The 16,704-nt window shown below is 37.9% G+C and overlaps 1 protein-coding gene across 3 annotated transcripts in view; it reads left to right on the top strand.

Moving 5' to 3' along the window:
• npas1 (neuronal PAS domain protein 1) overlaps window positions 1-4,783 on the top strand; it is an 84,961-nt gene extending 80,178 nt beyond the window's left edge. For all 3 annotated transcript variants that reach the window (XM_056262508.1, XM_056262507.1, XM_056262509.1), the window contains 4 exons: window positions 410-516; window positions 1,082-1,229; window positions 2,540-2,652; window positions 2,744-4,783. In XM_056262508.1, the coding sequence (XP_056118483.1) occupies window positions 410-516; window positions 1,082-1,229; window positions 2,540-2,652; window positions 2,744-3,711 (1,336 nt within the window). In that variant the 3' untranslated portion in view covers window positions 3,712-4,783. The remainder of the gene's footprint in view (window positions 1-409; window positions 517-1,081; window positions 1,230-2,539; window positions 2,653-2,743) is intronic.
• The last annotated feature ends 11,921 nt before the right edge of the window (window positions 4,784-16,704 follow it).

The raw sequence follows: 16,704 nt of genomic DNA, 5'->3' as shown, positions 1-16,704 counted from the left end.
TGACATTTAATACAGTAAACGATAGCACTTTATTTTACAGTCCTGTTCCGCATTATTATAGTAATTGCAATAACTGGGTAATAACTAGGTACTAACCCTGAACCCATGTAGTTACCTTATATTACCCTGTACTTTGGAGTAAGTACACGTGCTGTAAAATAAGGTGAAACAAAGGAAACATTTAATAAATCTGCCATAATAAATGTAAGTAAGTGTTGCAAAGGCCAATTCACATTGACATCAACTGTTGGCGTCTGTCCGAGCTTGTTTTCGCTGTTTGGACATGTTGAATCGTCACTTGTCGGGTCGTGGAATGTCTGAGAAGTGACGTACTGTATTGAGGTATGGTCGGTGTCTGTCGGTGCAGTGTGAATTGGCCTTTATATGTGTCCTTGTGTGGGTTTTGTAGGATTTCAGAGTATATGGACCTGAGCCCAGCTGAGGTGGTTGGCCAAACCTGCTACAACTTTATCCATGCGGAAGACCTGGACACCATCAGACTGAGCCATGAAGACTGTAAGCCTTCAAGCCTTCGGATTTGTGCTAGCTTTTTTTCACCTCCCAATCCAGCAAATATTTATATTTGCAATCCTGGGTTTGATCTTGATAAACTAAAATAGCTTATTACACAGCTCTCTCAAATTTCTTTTCTTTTCATCATTTTCTTTTATATTTATTTTATTATAATTTGTAAGTACGCATTTCATGTCATGAACTTGATCACGCTTTTGGGTTTTATCTTGTGAATATGACCAACAAACTGTTATCCTTTACCTGTAATGTACTGTAGGACAATAAGGAAATATGAAGATCTTTTGTGAGGGTGGCAGCATAAAATGAATGGAGAAAGAAAATAATGTTTGTTTGAACAGGTCAACATTTAAAGAACAGTTGTATCTGTTTTGACAGTTTAAGAGCCTGAAGCTGTTGTTTACATTTTGACAACATCGCCCCCTAGCCAAATAAACAAATTGTGTAACTCTTCTCCACTTCCAGGTTTAAGAAATGTATTGTGGTTTTTAGATATTCAAACCTAATATTTAATGTGACTCCTTTACTAACTCTTTTCCTTCTCTCTTAGTGCTGCGGAAAGGGCAGGTTGTGACGGGGTATTATCGGTGGCTGCAGAAGAGAGGAGGCTATCTGTGGATTCAGTCCTGTGCCACCGTGTCCATTAACCACAAAGCGCCCCATGAGCGTAACGTCATCTGGGTCAACTATGTGCTCAGGTCAGCTTCCTAGTGACCTTATGTGTTTGTGTTTTTGAGTGTTGCGGTTCAGTATAAAAAATATGTTAATGTAATGAGAGTTTCCACAGTGGCTCTTGTAAACGCTCTTCCTCTCCATCTGTCTACAGTAATCTTCATCACACAAGTGCACACACGTTCAAAGAAGTCAGACAAAAACAAGAAAAAAATTGGCTGAATTTCAGTGATAATTGGACTGGTGATATATAATTACACCAAATGGATGTCAAAATTTTCTGGCTGAATGGTGTTTTAGTTAATTAGCTTTGTAATTACGATAGCTAATTAACTTCTATAGCACCCTGCTGGAGTCATGTTCAGAAGGGCTTTTCTGGTGTGTGTGTGTGTGTGCGCGTGTTGGAAGCGTTATCACGAGTGAGTACCTCTCATTCCACGCTGTTATTCTCTGTGAGGAGGAAACTCTATTATAGTTATGTTCCAAAATCTTCCTAACCGTCATGAAACCTGTGACTGATTTGGAACTTTCTACATAGTGAGCAAAGGTCATTTATTGGCACAAAACCAAGTTCTCATGCACAGCACGAGACTCGGTTATGTTTACAATTTATCCCAATAGATTTTTGCATAAGCATATGTTCCTAAGCCAACAATGATTTAAGTATAAAATACAAAACACAAATTTTGGGTCAAATACAACTATTTTATATTTATCTGTCTGCCATCTTGGATAATTTTTTCACTGATTTTGTTGCAAAACATTTTCGGATTCCCTTCTCAATATCACTGTCATATTTACAGAGCACAATTAAAAACAACAGTTGACCAATTGTGCTGTATGATGATTTCAAAAAAGGAAGACAAATGCTGGACCATACATAAACTACAACAAGATGAGGAAAAAAATACAACATATAAACACACTGTGTAACAGGTTGATACATGAGATGCTGTCTTAGAATTTGACAAACAAGTCATTTTAAAGTTGGAGAAAAAAAATGAAATGTATGCATGCATGGGTGAATCATTCACAATAAGATCATGTCATGCCTAGTTTAATACTGTTGCCTGTCTGTTGGAAAAGCCTTTGTGTCGGGAGTGTCTATATGATGCCTTAAAGCGCTGCCTAGGTAGGCAGCTAACCTACATTTTGGAACAGGCACTATATAAGGTACCAGTACCTCATATAGTGCAACCTCCTGTTGTGTGATTCAGCCATACTAAATGATTGGAGAATCACTGTTAACCTGTGGCACAGGGTTTAGCATTTAGACTGTCAAATGTGTAAAGCTCCCTAAGGTAAACTGCTTGCACTCTTTTATCTGTATTTTCAGTCGAACAGAGCTGGCAGACATGCCTCTGGACTTATCACAACTCCCAGAAAGCCTGAGGGCAGAACGGCTTCAAGCAAGCTCCTCCCCACGTGACACCTCTCCAAAGGCACAAGGTATGCCCTTAGCCCCACACACAATTATCTATCCATACACTGGTAAAAAGCAACTCAACAGCCCGAATCAGCAGACTTGTGTTTTCTCCAGGCTCCACGGCGACACAGCCATTGAAAGGCAGGTCCGAGACAGACCACAAAGGGAAGGAACCCTTTTCGCACACTGCTGCCAGCCAATCAGAGAGCACCAGGAAGAGATCGCACCAGTCTGACCCTGAAAGTGGTCCTCCCGAGGCGAGGAGGCGGATTGAAGTGTTTCGTCAGAGAGAAGACAGCCCATGTACCTCCTCGGACCAAGCCAGCGACAGCGAAGTGGAAGAGGACGATGAGAGAGTGAGCGAGTGGGACCACAACCCCACCAGCAAACGGGTGAAGAGCGAAGAGGGGGCACTGAAACAAGGCAATGGGGCCAACGGAGCAGGAAAGATCCACAACGGCCGCGCTGTGATCCAGCATCTTAAGAGCGTGGTGGCCAGTTCTGGGTCGAATATTAAGACTGAACAAGAAGTGATAGGAACAACTCTAGGTGCAGGTTCTGGGAGGCGCTGGAGCCAACCTCAGCACAGCAGTGTAGGAACCAATGGGAGCAGTCCACCTTCCCAACCTCCAAACTCCACCCCGACAGAAGCTCCACCCAAGGGTCTGTTCAACCCCCCGTCCCCGACTCTGTCTCCACCCATCTTAGCCTCGTCCCTGCCGAGAGATGAACGGTCCATCCACGGGGGGCGCGCTCCAGACTTCGAGCTCCTGCAGAGACTGACTGCGAGTGGGGCTGCGGGACGTGTGCTCTTTCACCCCCTGGCTCTTGGCCCACAGGGGCCTCAGAGTCTCTACGCTCCCAGCACCATCCGCTACGCCCCACCTGAGATGCCTACAGCTCACGCTGACGGGCACCACTCGGACCACGTGGTCAAAACTCCCGCTTTCTTTCCCCACCTGCAAAGGATCGCGTCTCTGCCTCCTTTTAGCGGCTTTTCTCCAGCCGAACCCACCTTTCCTCCAACTCTGCCATTCTGTATGAACGGACTGAGGGGGGCGGCAGGAACAGACGAGGATTGAGGGAGAAAGACAGAAAAAAATATGTAAAGGAGAGGCGGAAGAGATTGTAAAGGACGGCACAACATTGAGAGAGGAACTACAGAAGAACTTGAGGTTTGTCAAACAGTCTTCCCAGAATCCTCTCCGGACTTTCCTGCTACTTTGTTAGTGTGTCTTCCTCTCTCTGGACAAGCAGTCAAAGCCATACTGAACATATGAAGGACATCATGCAACTTACACAGAGGGGCCATCATTGAGGCCCGAACCATTGGGAATATACAGGACCGTCATTGGGTAGGAGGCTCTTTGATGCGGAGCGCGTTGCTCGTACTACTAACCTTTTTGGCCCCCAGGACATGGGCCCACCTATATATATATTTTCCAAGTCCCAATGAATTTAAGAAACCACACAGGAATATGCAAGTATGGACTAAAGTAGCATGGCGGAAATTCCCAAATAAGACATTCCTAAGGAAACAATACATAAGAAAGCACAGTCCACAGGTCCTTGACTGACAGAGGGATCGCAGTGAAAATAAAGATTAGAACTTTTGAACAGTGTAGAATTTTCATTTTTGTAAAAAAAAAAAGAATTGTCTTTAAACATCTAAAAAGAATCACTTGAAAAAATGATAAATTCAAGGTCATAGCCATATATAGACAACACCGAGTTGAAAGACTTCATACGTGCAAAGGCCCCAAAAGATGTTTTTTTTTCTTTTCCCACAAGTCATGAGCAAATATCATGGCCTAATCTTCCTATAAGAAATTTGGGGGCTTTTGGGGGGTTGTGGGCGGGGTGGGTGTGGTTAAGTGTGTCTATTTGTCATGTATCATGTCCAAGCACTTATAGTATATTGTTGCATACACGTAGCACTTCATCCATGGCCAGACATTCTAGTTCTAAACCCACAGGAATTACGTTTACAGCTTTTGTGGCAGAAATGTGAAGATTCTGGGAACCGAAGTGTGTAGAACATTGCCTGTTATATAAAGGTGTAATGTTTTATTTAAAAAAAAAAAAGTAAAATGCTGATTGGAAGAATATCACAAACCCTATTAAACCCAAGTCACATTTCACTCAAAAAAAAAAGAAATTATATTTTGCTTGACATGATTTTGTGACATTTTAATGTGAATTAAGCATATTCTCATTACTGTAGTGCAAAAAAGTATAATTTTTTTTACTGTAATACAGTAAAAATTTGTATTACAGTAATGATAAACTAATGAAAATCACCAATGAGAATAATGAAAATTACAAATTATCATTCCCTCGGGTCATTTTGACCCCAAAATCATTTAAAAAATGTTTTTACAATTGAGTGTTCATTGGAGGGATCCACTTGAACCATGAATGCACACAAAAAAATTATTCGAGGAGTTTGTGGTTGTAACAAAAAAAGAGTAACAAATCCTTCCCTCGCAGGTCAATTCGAACCCCTTAGGAATGAATGGAATGCGAGGAATGCTCCAGTATACATAGAAAAACTTAAAAAATGCTCAAAATTAAAACTAAATGCTAAAACGTTTCCAAAAATGATTTAATAATGTCTACATTTGAAAGCATTCTGAAGAGATACACTCAAGAACTGACTTTAGGACCCAGCGGAACAGCTCATTTGCTCCATATAGTGATATAAGGCCGTCGAGTTGCTAAGAGTCATGAAATATCATGTTATATAATATATTTTTTTCCACAAGTGGTCAGCAAAGACACCAAAATTGACCCAATGTGAGATATTTTGAGCTGATCTGAGTTTATGCATGTTTTTAAAAAAAAGTTATTTTCAATTTAAGTTGAAAGAATGCGAAGAATGTACTTAAATATATTATTTATTGATAAAAACCTAATTTAAATGTACATCAAATAAAAAATCTCCCAAAAACAATTCTTTAAAAAATAAAATAAGCTTTCTGGACAAAAAAAAAGGTATAATTTTAGGGCTTCGGGTCATTTTGACCCGCGAGGGAAGGATTTGTTACAGAATGCGCGGAGAGGATAATACCGCAAGGAACGTGTTCCTAAAAATAGGCTTTGTAATAAAACCTAATGAAATATGCTAATTTTCTACTTGCAAAATATACTTTTTTTTTTGTCTTTTGAGTTTGGGATTAAATGTGACCTGGACATTGTAGGATTTTCCCCTCTATGTAAAGCTGAGGCACAGGAGCTCTGTTCCCAAATCTAGTAGCATTGCAATGCATCTTACGGGCTCCTCATGTGAGGCTGTTCCATAGACAGTAAAACTAAGATACCTTATTTTGACCAGATTCTAAGATAGCGTCTCATTTCATTGTGGATCCCAGAATACATTGCAGCAATATTTGTGCATACAGTATATACTGTATGTGTTATTTGTACCCATTAAAGAACTGTTTGCAACATGCAAACATCAAATTATTGGAATCAATGTCGAGGCAGTTCACTAGATAATGGAACAGAGTCAGGGTGCCAAACTACGGAAGCGTTTTGCATTCACTTGAGGGGAAAAAAATTTACTCTGTTTTTTCTGAATTAACGAGTTAATTATCTTAGAATTATGAGATAATTTTTCATGGAAAAAAGTTTTTGCTCTGTTTTTCTGAATTAACGAGTTAATTATCTCAGAATTACGAGATATTTTTTCATGAAAAAAAGTTTTTGCTCTGTTTTTCTGAATTAACGAGTTAATATCTCAGAATTATGAGATACATTTTTCTTGAAAAACATTTTTTTTTCACTCTGTTTTTATGAATTAATGAGTTACTCATAATTTTGAGATAATTAAGTCATTAATTCAGAAAAACAGAGCAAAATCCTTTTTCCATTAAAAATTATCTCGTAATTCTGAGATAATTAACTCGTTAATTCAGAAAAACAGAGCAAAAACTTTTTTCCATGAAAAAATATCTTGTAATTCTGAGATAATTAACTCGTTAATTCAGAAAAACAGAGTAGATTTTTTTCCTCAAGTGAATGCAATACCAAACAACAAGGTCTATGTACTTTACAGGCATAATTATAATATCCTAATTAAAAAAAATAAAAAATTAAACCGATTTAGTACTTTATAAACCCATAATATGCCTGTTTAATTTTTACAAAAATGTGACTAAAGATCCATTTCACAAGGAAGGATAGATTTCAGTTCCTTTCAGATTGCAGTCACTAAAATTGTTTAATGAAGAAAAATATGGATGTTGTAAGTGGACCACAAAAACAATATCAAGTTCTGGTAACTCATGAAACCACACCGAAGATAACTAATTACAAGAGGGCAGATACAAGCTTCACCATGTGAACATTTTTCTTGGTTTTTCAATTTCTTGTGTATGCGGGTTTCTCTGCCCATGCAGTATTCCCAGATATGATGATTTTCAGTAGCATTAAATGATATGAAATGGTTTTTATTTGTATTTGTGATTGTGTATGAATGTGTAAATAGTTGAGAGTGAGAATCAGTCGTGAAACATCAGCACATGAGTTGGTGTTTCTTTAACCTTTGCCATCACTGTGACTCTAACTTCTTTATGATCAAATGTTTGTGAAAATACAGCGCCATGAGCATTGAATGAAAATGATACACTGTAAAAAAAATGATTATTATGATAATCCAAACCACAATAATAAACTCTATTCCAATAATGGAGCATTTCTCTGTGCCATGTCATTTTGTTCTCTGCATATTTGAACCCGACCCGTCAATATGCGTCAAGTTTGATGTCAATGTCACCAAATGCCAGTGGTTCATGAATAAAGAAATTAAAAGGGGGTTGGGACGACACGAGGGTGAATAAATGATGGCAGTTGAAACAAAAAGTCAAATTCTGTTATTATTTACTGATGTTCCAAATTCATGACTCCTTTTCATTACACAAAAGGATCATTTGTGACAAATTTGTACTGGTTGCTCAATTTCCATATTTTGGTCACTCTTTTTACAATGAAGGGGGACTAAGACATCCAAGCTTCAAAAAAGCACCACAAAGGTCATAAAGTGTTCCAGTTTCGTGAACCAGATCAAACAATTCATTAAAAAAATATTTGACTCAAAAGAATCATTTGTTCACAACTCATACATCACTATTTTTGCACCAAGGAGAAGGATTTTAAGAGTTTTAGAGAACAACCACAACCTAAATTTCACTCTGATTCTTACACAAAGCAATCATATAGCTTCAGAAGACTGGGAATATAGTACTTTAGTCATGGACCACTTTCATGGTACTTTTACATTCTTTTTGAAGCTTTGAAAGTCCTTATTCACTGTAAATGAATAAAAAAGTTCCACTAGCTTAGGCCTACTGTTCAAAATGTAAGCTTTTGTGTTTCAAAAAAAGAAAGTAAGTACAGGTTTAGAACGACATAAAATGATGAATTCTTTTCCGAGAGAAATATCCCTTTTAAGGCTGTCCCACTTGGCATGTTTGGTTCAATTAAAACAAACTCTGGTGTGATTACTCTGTTTGTGTGGTTCATTTGAATAACTGAACGCTGAAATATGAGCCTTGGTCCACTTTCAAACGAACTCTTCTGCGGTTGAACTGAAATATGAATACAACAGACTAAATGTAACCTCTCCAGTTCTACTCGGTGCGTTTCCCAAAAGCATCCTAAGCCAACTATGGTCGCAAGTTCCATTGATCTCCGTTGGTAACTTGCGACCAGCTGCTTTTGGGAAACGCACAGCAGAGAGGGATTCGAACTGGAGTTTCTGGCATGGGAAGCGAGCGCACTAACAAGGATGCTAAAGACTGCAGTGTCGGTCACTAGTGCGCCTCTCGGGGCCAAGGGAGTGAGGTTTACCCGCACAGCTCTTACTAACTGGCCTCCAATACACTCAACTCCCATATGGGTCACGGCACCAATGTATAGTGATGGGCGCTTCTGAAACGCTGCTCCATGAAGCTTCGAAACGTATCAAACTGCCAAAGTCACGTGATTTCAATAAACGAGGCTTCATTGTCATAACTGGTTCGAAACGTTTCGAAATTTCAATGGTTCACCCGTGGGGTTAGGTGGAGTGATCTCTGTGAACCCATGAATCATGCGGATTCACTGAGATCGCCTCCCTCCCAGTGGCGAACCATTGAAATACTCTATGGTTTTTACATGATGATCAGTTTTATACATTTGTTCATTTTAATGAGATATTTGGATAATTAAAAGGAATAATAGTAGTTAATAGTCTCTTACTGGCCAATTTAGCCAAGACACTTATATTTAATGATATAAGATGATTAGTTAATTGCATTTGAAAAAATATATTTTTAATCAAACATTTGCAAATGGTTGGTAAAAGCTGTTTTTATGCATATTTTGGTCTGAATTGTAATTGTAAAAGTTTTAATTGTAAATAAATTTTATGGTTAGAAAATTGTATATTTGAATGTTTTGTATTATACTCTGCCAAGGGACTACGGGCGGAAAATAGCACTTGTGCTACAACCTGGCACAATGCATCTCTCTTTGTTTTTAAACAAGGTTAATGTTAACTTGTGCATTGTCCCTATTTAAATAAAATGAATCTGAAAATGAATCTGAATTTTTGTTGCATTTACACTGTTTTGACCAGCAGGCGTCACCAGCATTGTGGTGTTTGGAACGCTTCGAAACAGTGAATCATTTTGCGAAGTAATTGTTTAAATTGTCTCAAAGCTTCGAAAAGCTTCATCGTTTCTCCCATCACTACCAATATAACCCCTCCGGTTCTTCTCGCACCGCTCCAAGCGGGATTAGAACCGACGTTTCCGGCATGGGAGGCGGGCCCACTAACAAGGATGCTAAAGACCGCAGCCTCTAGCATCAGTTGCTAACGCACCTGTTGAGATCAGGGGAGTGAGGTTTACCTGCACAGCTCTTACTAAAGCTGGCCAACGTTACACTCACCCCCCTAAACCTCACTCCCACCCGGGTCACGGCACCAATGTAACCCCTCCGGTTCTACTCGCCCCAAGCCCCACTCGTGTCTCCGGCATGGGAGGCAGGCGCACTATCAAGGACGCTAAAGACCGCAGTCTGTATGCGTTAGACGCAGTGTGAACACACCCTAAGAATAGCATGAAAAATACAATAGCGAAAAAAGTACACCAGTTGCATGCTTGGAAACTTTCAAATATTTGAAGTCTCTGTCTTGAATGACGTGAAGGGGGTTGCTTTTGGATTTGAAAAGTGAACATTCAAAAGGGATTAACAATCGGCTATTATCTTGTGTAAATTTTGTAATCCACACCGGTCCATGTTAACAAGTTCAAAAGAAGAGGAAAAGAAAGGAAAGATGAAAGAACATGGATCGGATTGATGTGATAAGCTGCTTTAACAACAGCTCCCTCTGGGAGCACATGTAAGCTACCCAACTCTGTCAACTCTTCCGCTCCGCTCACAATAAAGCCTTTTGATTGGCGTTCATCATAATCCGTGTACAGATTCATAACTCTGGCTCCGTGTCTTTGAAGCGGAGTCGGTGAGCGGCCCGCTGTCAGAGTAATAGGCCGGAGGGTCGAGACAAAGGCAGACGCTGTGATTGAAACGTGGAGCGTGCTGGTGTTAGCGATGGTGTTGTGTTGTTTCAAGAAACCCCAGGGAGGGGCTCTGACATTGAAGACGGGTTAAAACCTGTTTTACATTCAAGTGGCAGGCCTCAGTTCATTAGTGTGAGGATCATTCCCTCTTGACGACTAAAGGAATTGCATACTAAAGAAGCCGAGTTGTTGGGAAGAAAAGGCGAATGGCCGGGCCGTGTGCGTGCGCATACGATAACTCGACTGTGACCCGAAGTTTCTCCTCTAAAATATCCTCCACGGCCATCTCTTAAGAGCAGACGGACGTATAAACAGGAATTAGTTCTCTTTTATGGGTCATTTTGGCAATAAATAGGGGGAACTTTGCGGTTTTCGGTGATCTTGTGTTGCAAATGGACATGTTAAGACAATAACAAATGAAGTTCGATTTAACACACCGGTTCCACATGATGGAGATGCAGCTCTGTGCGATTATGAACTCAGTTCGTGTAACGCAGGTGTGTGAAGTCTGGCTTGTGGGGATGTGTTTGGGCGCTGTGCCCTTTAGCCGTGTGGCGGCCCCTGTAGATGCCCTGAATGTGAAGCAGAGCTGCGTGCGCTGAGGGAGAGACAGACAGACCGCGGGCCAACTGCACTGAAACACGCACGGAATCAGTAACTAACGAACTGCACCAAAACACCAGAGAACGAGGACGAGTTGGAGAATAGGCAAGAAAAACATGGACTACGTCAGACATACTTCATTTGTTCTTGAGCCCTCAATGTTGGGGAGTAAATAACTAAATGCAGTCACACAACAAGTGTGACTACATTTATTAGTAGTCTTATAGTAGCGCAGCGGCTTTCTAAACAGCTTTTTGATTAAAGCATGAAACTGAAGTTGCGAGAGTGTTTTCTTCTCTATTTTGACGTATATGTGATTGAAATGGCTTCTTAAGTGACATAAATGTAGGGCGGGACTTGATTTTGTCCATGGGCAACTGATTAGATGGTTGTGGTTTGCTATTGGTCGATCTCATGTGAGTGACAGGTTGCCCCGCCCTCTCGCCAGTAAACACATCTATCTATCTATCTATCATCTATCTATCTATCTATCTATCTATCTATCTATCTATCTATCTATCTATCTATCTATCTATCTATCTATCCATTTATCTATCTATCTTTCATCTATCTACTTATCATCCATCCATCCATCTATCGATCTCTCTATCTATCTACCTATCATCTATCTATCTATCTATCTATCTATCTATCTATCTATCTATCTATCTATCTATCTATCTATCTATCTATCTATCATCTATCTATCTATCTACCTATCATCCATCTATCTATCTATCTATCATCCATTTATCTATCTATCTTTGATCTATCTATCTACCTATCATCCATCCATTCATCAATCTATCTCTCTATCTATCTACCTATCATCTATCTATCTATCTACCTATCATCTATCTATCTATCTATCTATCTATCTATCTATCTATCTACCTATCATCTATCTATCTATCTATCATCCATTTATCTATCTATCTATCTATCTATAGTATCTATCTATATACAGTATCTATATATCTATCTATCTATCTATCTACCTATCATCTATCTATCATCCATTTATCTATCTATCTATCTTTCATCTATCTATCATCTATCTATCTATCTAACTACCTATCATCTATCTATCTATCTATCTATCTATCTATCTATCTATCTATCTATCTATCTATCTATCTATCTATCTATCTATCTATCTATCATCTACACTATATAGCCAAAAGTATTGGGACATCTGCCTTTACATGCACATGAAATTTAATAAAATCTGCAATTGCTGTTATTCGCGGAATTATCAACTTTACGTGGGTTGTGCCTCGGCACAGCGCAGATGAACACAATGTTTGAGGACAGTGCGGCTGTCAATCACCGCGCCGGTGTGGATACTGGCATTCAAAATCACAGATTATTCTTTTTGGAAGTATGACCAACATAATAATTTTCACCGGAAAAGTAACATGATTAAGTCTAGTTAACAATGATTAAATCTAACAATCGCTTATCATATCACATAAAACCGTGCAAATTATACTTTGTTCTTAAATTGTTAATGTTAACAACATCAGCATTGCGTGACTACATTTAATGGCCTTTCGATATTTATCCTCGTTTTCGCATGGGTCCGGTTGCAGTCTCTTTTTTTCTTTAGCCACTCCGAAGTCTTTTGCATTTTACAGCGGGTGAATCTCTAGTTGTCACTGGTGATTGTCGTTCGAACCTTTCTGGATCCGCCATCAAATTGATAAGTTTAATTATCGAGTGCTGTGAGAAAAGACTATAAATCTCCACCTCCAGCATCCTCACACGCAATGTAGCCTACTAGCCGAGACTCTTCTTTATGTGTACAGATGTGACGTAATGACTCAATATAGCCTACTAGCCGAGACTCTTCTTTATGTGTACAGATGTGACGTAATGACTCAATATAGCCTACTAGCCGAGACTCTTCTTTATGTGTACAGATGTGACGTAATGACTCAATATAGCCTACTAGGCGAGACTCCTTCTTTATGTGTACAGATGTGACGTAATGACGCAAAGACATGCTCGAATTTCCCGCGTAAATCCACCAGTACCACTGGAATTAAAAAACATCATTACAAGCTTACCGCTTTGAATCGAGCTAAGGCAAGCAGATAGTGTTGAACACTGCTGGTTATGTAGTTGCTCAAAGATTTATTTTGGATCATTTTTAATCCAAAAAAGCTACGGACTGCACCTTTAAAAATGATATGTTTGTTTTGCTGGTAATTGTCATTTACCTACAGAAACAATTTCTTTAAAATAGTTGCTGGACTGTAAACTATACTTTAAATAGTGTGTCGATAAAGCTACAGCTTCTGCAACACTGTCAGCTTGTTAACCTCTAAAGGCCACTAACATGACATTTCCACCTTGTGCAGCACTGAATTCACGCCACCTTAAGCATCAAACCTGTCCTTCTCAGAAATTGCGGGAGACAAATGTGCTTGCATAGTCCCCGTTTATGTACATATTCATAGACTAATTATGTACTGTAAATAGCACTGAAGGTCATGCATAAACAAATAGTCTGTAACCAGTGATAAACACTCCCAATCAACATACAATGAATGTCATTGGTTTTTAAGGTGCACATTTATAGAATGTTCTGCATTTCACATTAACATAAATATGCATTAAAAAAAAACACTGGTGAAAAACAGCAGAAATGCACGACAGAGGGGGAATTATGAACATCAGCCAATCAGGCTTCAGGTTCAAAGCCACATAGAAAAGACAATCTACCTGATAGCCTACTAAAAACCTCAATAAAACGAAAACCTGACAAAATTCTAAATGTTTTCCGAAAATTACAAAACACGACCATGCAGCAACAATACTTATATGCCGACAGATAATTAAGTGCCATAATTTCTCTGAGGACTCATACAAGGTCTTTGATAACAACAACAGCCACAGTGACAAGAAATCAACAACGACAAAAAAAAAAAAAAAAAAACTTTTTGGATGACAATAATGAAATTATATAATTAAATAAATGCGCATCCCTTTGAAGATGTACAAACAGAAGTGGAACGACTAATGAAAGAAGCAGCGCACATGTTTCCGAGTCCCCGGCGCCATTAACAAACCGCACACGCGTGCAGATCAACACGTCTGTCTGTTTACCGTGAATCCCTTCCTCCAGAGACGCCACCTGCCCTTGATATCGCACACAACCTCCACTCACGTTTTGTTTGAACTTTTTACCATTTAACAACTTTTTGTCATTACAATTTCACAGTTGTAATTAATTAACCCCTAGCGTGATGGAAGTCTACGGGGCAAAACACTCAATACAATAAACATTAGGCTAAACACATTGTACAAAAAAAAACAAAAAAAAAGTTAATGCCTTAAATCTTTAAGTAGCCTACAATCAAATTGGCTGTATAAGTCATTTACACTAAAATTTCATCTAACTGACTCAAAAAATTTAAAATTGCTTAACTTATTACTTATTAGTTAAAGTGATGTAATTTTGTCCATTGATCATGATTTTTTTTTTTTAAGAGTAGGCTACTGTTTGAAAAGAATAACCACAAAACTTAAACATTATACAGTATATCAAATAATTTACTAACATTATCTGTGCAATATGGAATATTTAATCTCCTGTCAAAACCATGTGGACATTTTTGTGGACATTCATGTGGACAAATTCAATATGCGATTCTTTCACTCTAGTGTCATGTTTAGAAAATTTATATTTACGTTTTATGCGATTGTATTTCAAAATTGTGTATTTTAGTGTTTATATTAGTTAAGTGTCTTGCCCCACTAGAGCTGCTAATGTTGTCTACAACTATTAATAGTTTATTTTTTTTAATTGAAATAAAGCTGAAATAAAATAAAATATAAATATTGGTAACACTTTACAATAAGGTCTCATTTGTTAACATTAAGCATGAACTAACATGAACTAATGAGCAATACATTTTTGCAGTATTTATTAACCTTTGTTAATATTAGGCCTACGCTATAAAAATTTTCATGTTAGTTCACAGTACATTAATGTTAAGAGATACAATCTCTGTTTAAAATTGTATTAGTAAATTTTGAGGTTACGTTTACACGACAACAATGTAGCCTACTAAAAATGAAAACGTTTTTTTCCCATTTTTCACTTAGGCCTAGCCTACAGACGTTGTTGTCAAAACGATCCCCGTTCACATGGATCTGCGAAAACAACTAAAAACGCTGTATTCTGCTGCCAGACCAGTAGTTGGCGATATCACCTTGTAAAGAAACACTACGAGCCGGCTAGACTAAACACGTAGGCTATTACGCATGCGCATGATGTTATCTTTTTCACAAATGTGTGTTTTTGGAGGTTTACATGGAGACAATACGTTATCATTTTCCCAAAATGTCGTTGTCATGTAAATAAACAGGCAAAGTTTTCAGTTTTCAGTCAAAAACGATGTCGTGTAAATGGCCCCTAACTTTGCGGGTTTTTTTTTTTGCGAACAGACGACAATGTTGTCACAATGATCTGTGAAAATTATTAAAAACGCTGTATTTTGCTGCCAGACCAGTAGTTGTCGATGTCACTTCGTAAAAAAACACTACGCGCCTCTAGATTGAGCATGTAATGGTAATACGCATGTGCATGACACCATCGTTTACACAAATTCTGTAGTTTACACGGAGACGACTATCGTTTAAAAAACCTTCCGTTTTCAGGTCCCCAAAACACCACTGTCGTGTAAATGAATGGCCAAAACACATAAAACGTTTTCCGTTTTTAGTCGAAAACAGTGTCGTGTAAATAGCCTCTAAAAATAATAAAAAATTTGAAAGGCTGTTCTGGCAACTAACTGAAATAAGATTAAAGTACCTAAAATGGAAATATAAGTTAAATAGAAATATTTAAAAACAAACAATTAAAAAATTACAAAACCACATAATGGATCTACTAAAACTTAAACAATAAATCAATAAATATGAAAAAGCTCATTCAAAATATGATTAAATAGTAATAGTTTATAAATAATACGAAAATAACACTGCTCCATAGACTTCTATTGTAAATACATTACTGAAGAAGTGCAATTTACAGTACTTTTAATTTAACTAGTTTTGACCTGAATCACTCCTTTAGCACCACTAATAGTTTATCCAAAATAACAGACAAGAAAAATTACCAATTGACAACAATTTAATCTGCTATAGGACATTTTGGATGACATTGTTGAATTATTCCTTGAAGGTAAGATGTGTACATTTGCTTTTAACATGAAAAAAAAAAACCTGGATTTAAACATATAGAGTTGACTGATTCTAAGTGTGCGCCGATTAAATGTACAGTAAACATACACACTCCAGTAGAGTGAATCTCTATATATGAGCACGTGTGGTCCACACACACACACCTGACAGTGACAACACATCTCACCTCATCGGATTATCGACGCACCAAAGACAGGAACTGCTAATAACAGTATATACTTTGGATTCATGCATAATAAAAGAAAAGTCGTGCTTTCATCTCCATTGAGAGAAAGCCATGCGTTGGAAGATGAAGTCTAGAAGTTCTTGTCAAATCTACAAGGAGTGATTTTATTGAGTAAGACTAAAGCAGGAAATCTGAAGGGAATTGTGAGAGACGTCAGGTAATCATTTTCAAATAAATCTCAAAGAATACAATGGAAAAATGCAGCATAATAAAAAAAAACTGCCATGTACCATGAAAAAAACAGCTCTTATATTCTAAAAGCTGGAATACTTTACAGTAAGGTTCAGTTTGATAGCATTATTTAATGCAAAAATTGAACAATATTGTCACAGCATTTATTAACCTTGATTAATGTTACAAATACATTTTTAAAGTCAAAATTATAGATATTTATATTTAAATTATAGATATAAATGAAAACATTGTAATTGTTATACATTATAAATGAACATGAACTAATGTATTAT

The sequence above is a fragment of the Rhinichthys klamathensis genome, unplaced genomic scaffold, assembly GCF_029890125.1.
Source record: "Rhinichthys klamathensis goyatoka isolate OS25496 unplaced genomic scaffold, OSU_Roscu_1.1 h1tg000192l_1, whole genome shotgun sequence".
NCBI classification, from domain to species: Eukaryota; Metazoa; Chordata; class Actinopteri; order Cypriniformes; family Leuciscidae; genus Rhinichthys; species Rhinichthys klamathensis.
The sequence above is the reverse complement of the archived record's forward strand: the minus strand, read 5'-3'. Positions and strand labels throughout refer to the sequence as shown.